Source organism: Geotrypetes seraphini, chromosome 2, assembly GCF_902459505.1.
Source record: "Geotrypetes seraphini chromosome 2, aGeoSer1.1, whole genome shotgun sequence".
In the NCBI taxonomy this organism is placed as follows: domain Eukaryota; kingdom Metazoa; phylum Chordata; class Amphibia; order Gymnophiona; family Dermophiidae; genus Geotrypetes; species Geotrypetes seraphini.
In genome coordinates, this window is record NC_047085.1 from 259,989,614 (window position 1) to 259,995,613 (window position 6,000).

Genomic DNA, 6,000 nt, shown 5'->3' on the forward strand with positions numbered 1-6,000 from the left:
GTGCTGTAGATCTCATAATGTATCGGGACTGACTTTTTGGAAATCCAAGGCTTGTCTAAAATATTCCTCCTGGAACTTGGGCATCTATGGAAGTATAATTTTTTGGGGGGTGGGGAGGGGTTAAGTGAAATACTTCTTTTCATTTTTTCTCTTTGATTGCTTTTCCCTTGCTAGGCAATCCTTGCAGTGCTGGCTCTGCAGAGACTGAAAGAGATTACATTTCAGGAGGAATACAACCAACTTTTCTCTGGCACCCCTCCCATTCCCCCTCTGTCTTAACACTACTTACTTCAGGGACAGGAGAAGGAGGGTCAGTAAAAAAAATTCCCAGGGAAGGGAGGAGCAAAATTAGAAATGCAATCAATTGAATGGATGTCTCCTTTTTGGGCGACATTTGACTCCTGGCAGCAGTCACGTTGGGGTAAGAGCACTGTCTCTAATGCAACTGATTGGGCCAGTTTGCAAAGAAAGACATGAGATCACAAAAACACTGCCTAGCCCATACCATCTATGTACTTCTGATTTTGTTTTTGACAGAGCTGCCCCCATGATAGGTGAGAAATGATTTTTTTAATTCCTTTTGTTGGCCTCTGAATTTCTCCTTCCCTTTCATCTCCCCACTATGATTGCCACATTGGCAGGAGCTCTCCCTTCTTTTTCTTTTACAGTGGAGGGGTAGAACTGCTTCCCCCTCTAGTGCCATTCACACACATCTTTAAATATGATTTTTTTTTTCAGTTATATCGACTCCCCCACCCACCCCAACAGGTTGGTGGTCTAAGCCAAGGGGAGCTTTCTTAAAGACTTTATGGAATGGGACTGTCTAGAAATAGTCTTGGAGAGTGTCAACATTATTATTTAAGATATATATGCCTATACGGCACCTTCTTTGTTAGTGTAATACTATTATTATTTTATTTTGGTGTGATAATTGTGGCCTGGAAATCAGAAGCTGATTTGCTAAGTGGTGGTTAGGAGCATGTGGCATACCCATAACATTATTTAAAAAAAAAAAAAATCAAATTTTAAAATGGCAAACAGAGTACTAGAAATATTGCCAGAACTGGGAATATTCTGGGATTTTAATAGCACTCTGAATCATTCATTTCTCTTTGCCTGGTCTTTGATGGCCAAAGGGCTCCTGTGTCTAGCACACGCATTAAAACTCTTTTGGATTTGCTATGTCTGTGATGAAAAATAAATGTTAATGATCCCGTTCACTACCAAACACAGTGGATATAACAAACTAGTGTGCCACACCTGCTATTAATTTTTTTGTACTTTGTTTATTATTTGAATTTATTTTTTTCACTAAAGGATAATGTCAGAGAAAGACCTAGCTAGCAGAGATTTCTCCTGGTTACTAACAATATTATATCCTAATTATGAAATAGAAACTAATGCATGTTTATCTTTGATCCCAGTCTCTCACTAGTCATCTTTTTAAACCCTGGTCACTTATTTTAACCTTATGTCTTGGATCTGTTTACTAAAAATGTTTAGCAGCTTACCATATAACAAACATTAATATGCTTTTTGTATCTCTTCTCATACTCCTGCTTCCCTGGATCTTTCCCTCTTTTCAATGCAATTCTTTTCCCCCTCCCCTAAACCCTAAACATTTCCTCTGAAGGCAGGGCAGGCGGTCCTGGCCTTTCAGCGGTATAAAATCGGTGCAGACTCCGCCCTCTTCTCCCAGGACTACATGGACCCCAGTCAGGATGCTTCTGTGCCTTACACACCCTATGCTGGTGGTGATAACTTGGAGTCCACAGGAGCTTATCAGCAGTCGACCTCCATAGATGCATTCAGCTCTGAGCCACAGGGCTACCAGACACAAGACTACTAAAAGTCGCAATCAAGACACTAGCTCTCTGATGGTTGCTTATCTGCATCCCCTCTGGGATCTATTCCCCCCTCCCTTGGGTTTTTTTTGTTTTTCTAGAGAAAGACATTTTGGATTTTCAATTCATTCTTGAAAAATCTCCAACAGTGGCACCTCCCCCCCCCCCCGGAGAAAAAGTTGTGAAGATTGAGATAAAGTATCCAGAACCAAGAAGAGCGTCTTCTGTTACACAATAAAGACTGACAACAGTTTTGCATCCCAGCAGACGCTTTAGTGGTTTTGTGACTAATTCAGAGGTACAGTATATATTGGAGCAATATACAAAGATAGGTAGAATCTCTGACTGATGGATGCCAATTCCCTGGGTCTGTTTATGCCCAAAATTGTTTCAGCCATTTATACAGTTTTAACTGCCAGCCCAGAGCATTTTGGGGGCTTGTGGATCTGCAGCATGTGAATTTTCAAATCAGTCATCCAAATTTGTCCTTTGTCATTCCAAAAGTTCCTTCCCCACCCCCTACCCCTTAATGGCAAAATAATTGGCTGCCCTGACATTTACAAACTTTAGTCCTTGTGAGCACCAAATAGAGCTGGTTATTTTTCTTTTTATTAAGAAAAACATGTTTACATAATTTCACAGAACTGTATTACTCTTTATAAGTTTACCCTAATGGTTTTGATGTTTTGGATCTCTACAATACAGCTACATAAGATATTTGCAAACATTTTTGTCTAATTTGTTCAATTTGCATATTTTGTTGTCTTAAAGGCCTGACCTGCTTGAGAGCATAGATGGCTGGAATTGAAAAGCAACTGCTCTGCCTTAGTCCTGCATTGGACTGTTAGAATTATTCCCTTCATTTTTGAGCTGTTTCCTCCTCCAGCGTTGGTCATGCTGTCCCACCATGCTCTCCCTCCCTTTCCTGTGGTCTTGAGCAGGTCCCTTTTCTTTCAAAAGCACTATAATTATGTTGTACAAAGCAGATAATTAAATATTTGCTGGAAAGCTAAGACTTTAAGGACCAGAATACACTGACCATGATGAGACGAGAGTGGGTGGCAGACATGCAGATGTGCAGATGTAGGCAACTCTGAGCTGACTATAGCCACTGTGAATGAGGAAGGAACCTAGACATGCTTCCTGTGCTAGGCCACTAAAAAGATTTTGGTCTGCAGACCTGCCACACTGTGTTTTAGCCATCTAGAGTTCTCATAGGTTCAAAGCTGAATGATGTGCTTGTAAGACACCTGGTCTTTCTGCTGTGGGACCCTTGAATGTGCTTTTCAAAATGGGAAATAATGTGATAAGTGAACTGCTCAAATGCAATCATACTGTGGATTTCTGTTAGCAGCAGCATCTTTAATCCACATGTACTCTTAAGTTTTTCCAATTGATTTTATTCAGAGCAGTAACCACAGCTGTCATTTGGGGCAATTTCTGAGGACCACAGCTCTAGTCCTGAAGGAGCCATGCAGTGATGGAGGAAAACCACAGAGCAGCAACACACTAACGGCTCAGAGTGTCTGTCTTCATGAGCACAGAGCAGGGATGGAAGTGTCTGGGGTTTCTGGACAGTTCACAGAATGAGATTAGTTGTTTGCAATTAATGTACAAAATCAGTGATATGATGCTGCCTGAATACCCAAAACTATGCACACAGCTTTCAAGTGACATGAACTGAAGACTTTTCTGCAGAAGTTGTAAACACTGGTTCTCAAGGGCCTGGTTTTCAGTTTGTCTATAGCAGTGGTCTCAAACTCAAACCCTTTGCAGGGCCACATTTTGGATTTCTAGGTAGTTGGAGGGCCTCAGAAAAAAATTGTTAATGTCTTATTAAAGAAATTACAATTTTTCATGAGGTAAAAAAAAACTCTTTATAGTTTATAAATCTTTCTTTTTGGCTAAGTCTTAATAATATTTTTATTTATAGCTAAAGAGACATATGATCAAGAAACTTTTATTTTACTTTTGTGATTATGATAAACATACCGAGGACCTCAAAATAGTACCTGGCAGGCCACATGTGACCCCCAGGCCGCGAGATTGAGACCACTGGTCTATAGTGACTGTATGTTAGGGGTGTGTGGGGTTCTCACCTGGTCCAAATACTGGGTTAATTGGGTGTTTTGATTACTCTGAAAACACTGAGACGAGTTGAGAACCCTCAGCATTTACTGTAATTTTGGCATGGGATTCTACCCTTTGGAAAAAGAAAAACGATACTAATGCTAACTGTATTTAAGTATGACTATATAGATTAGTTAAAGGGGAAAGTACTGTCTCCTACATACTACAGAGATTGCCACCATGTGCTTAAAGTTCATTGTACTAATGTCTTTGTCCTGTCCCTTGCCCTTCCTCTGTAGCTCTATAGTGTCAGTGGAATTCTGTCCCATGTATTTGTGAGTGAACAATACATTAATATGCAGAAGAAAACATTGAACAGTTCTACATTTTGAAAAATAGAAAAGTTGTAGGAAAAGGGTTTGGGTTTTTTTTTTTTTAGGTGAGGAGGTGGAGGGTTTGGATGAAACTGCCAAATAGTTGTATGGAAGCTTATTGAGTCTCATGACAGCTGGCTGAGATTAAGCTAGGAAGTTCTGTATTGTGACTTCTAAAATTGGTACATTATAGGTCAGGCAATACGAAGAGAAGGTGGGCAGTTTTCAAATTGCCCATATGACCAGGTAAATTACTTTTGGAAACTGCCCTCATTATGTAAGTACATACAAAATACAGTTTTAATGTTTTAAAATTTTGATGTAAACACCAAAAAGTCCAAGAGGACTGAGAACCCACAGGTATAAAATAGTACAATAGGAAGTGGGAACAGACAATGAACACTCCAATGAAGATCACTGATGTAAGACCAACTTGTTTATTTCAGAAAAGGACACAAGCAGAAGCTGTGGACCTGACACAGCACTGTGTTTCGGTGTCTGAGGAACACCTGCATCAGGGGTCACTAAACATAACACAACATAGTAAATCACATCATATAAAAATTAAAAATTTTTCATAAGCCATACAAATAAATCAATACCAAAGGCCAATCGAATAAATAAATACAAGAAATAATAAATGTGTCAAAGATATGTATATGTGACAAACAAAACATATGATAATGTATATGCAAATTCATAAAAATGAAACTAAACCTGTGGCGTATATGTTCACAGATGATAAGTCTGGGATAAAACAAAGCTGTATAGTAAAAATATGGAAATAGGACCATCAAAATACCATATTTCATCAGGAGAAAAACTTTTTTTCTTTTTTCTTTCTCTCTCTTTTCCTTCTTTTCTCTCGGGCCCCCTTTTTTCTCTCTTTTTCCCTTTTTTTATCTCCTTATCTGTGGCTTTTCATATCTCTATACTCACCTTCCTCTTTCTTCAGTTCAGGTTTTACATTGCATGAAATGATACACTCAAGATTCTCTATATTAATATTCTATAAAGTTGCTATTTTGTTACAAAGTTACATAGTGATACACTTGAGACTTCCTGCATTTTTGCTACCTTGTTACAAAACTTGTTCTTTCAATCAAATAGCTTTTGAAATTTGTTTACGCAGCCACATGTTTTGTACTTTTTCATTGTCATGTAAATATTATGTTATGCTGTAGTTTTTTGTAGTTTTTCTCCTGATGAAATATGGTATTTTGATGGTCCTATTTCCATATTTTTACTACACAGCTTTGTTTTATCCCAGACCTGTCATCTGTGAACATATATGGCACAGGTTTGGTTTCATTTATATGAATTTGCATATACATTATCTTGTTTTGTTTGTTACATATACATATCTTTGATATATTTATCATTCGTTGTATTTATATGTATTTATTTGATTGGCCTCTGGTATTGATTTATTTGTATGGCTTATGAAAATGTTTTTAATTTTTATATGATGTGATTTAATATGTTGTGTTATGTTTTTATGTTTAGTGACCCCTGATGCAGGTGTTCCTCAGTCGCCGAAACACAGTGCTGTATCGGGTCCACAGCTTCTGCTTGTGTCCTTTTCTGAAATAAACAAGTTGGTCTTACATCAGTGATCTTCATTGGAGTGTTCATTGTCCGTTCCCACTTCCTTTCAGACTTAAAAATATGATGTGCAATTATGAATTTTTTTTTATAGGATTGTGGTGGTA

The 6,000-nt window shown here is 38.2% G+C and overlaps 1 protein-coding gene across 3 annotated transcripts in view; it reads left to right on the forward strand.

The window, feature by feature from the left end:
• SYNGR1 (synaptogyrin 1) overlaps positions 1 to 3,631 on the forward strand; it is a 157,701-nt gene extending 154,070 nt beyond the window's left edge. Inside the window, exon 4 of one of the 3 annotated variants that reach the window (XM_033929489.1) lies at positions 3,252 to 3,631. In XM_033929489.1, coding sequence (XP_033785380.1) covers positions 3,252 to 3,434 — 183 coding nt within the window. In that variant the 3' untranslated portion in view covers positions 3,435 to 3,631. Of the gene's footprint in view, positions 1 to 174; positions 2,562 to 3,251 lie in introns of those variants that run through there. The other 2 variants (XM_033929488.1, XM_033929490.1) reach the window with 2 other exon arrangements.
• Positions 3,632 to 6,000: the final 2,369 nt, after the last annotated feature.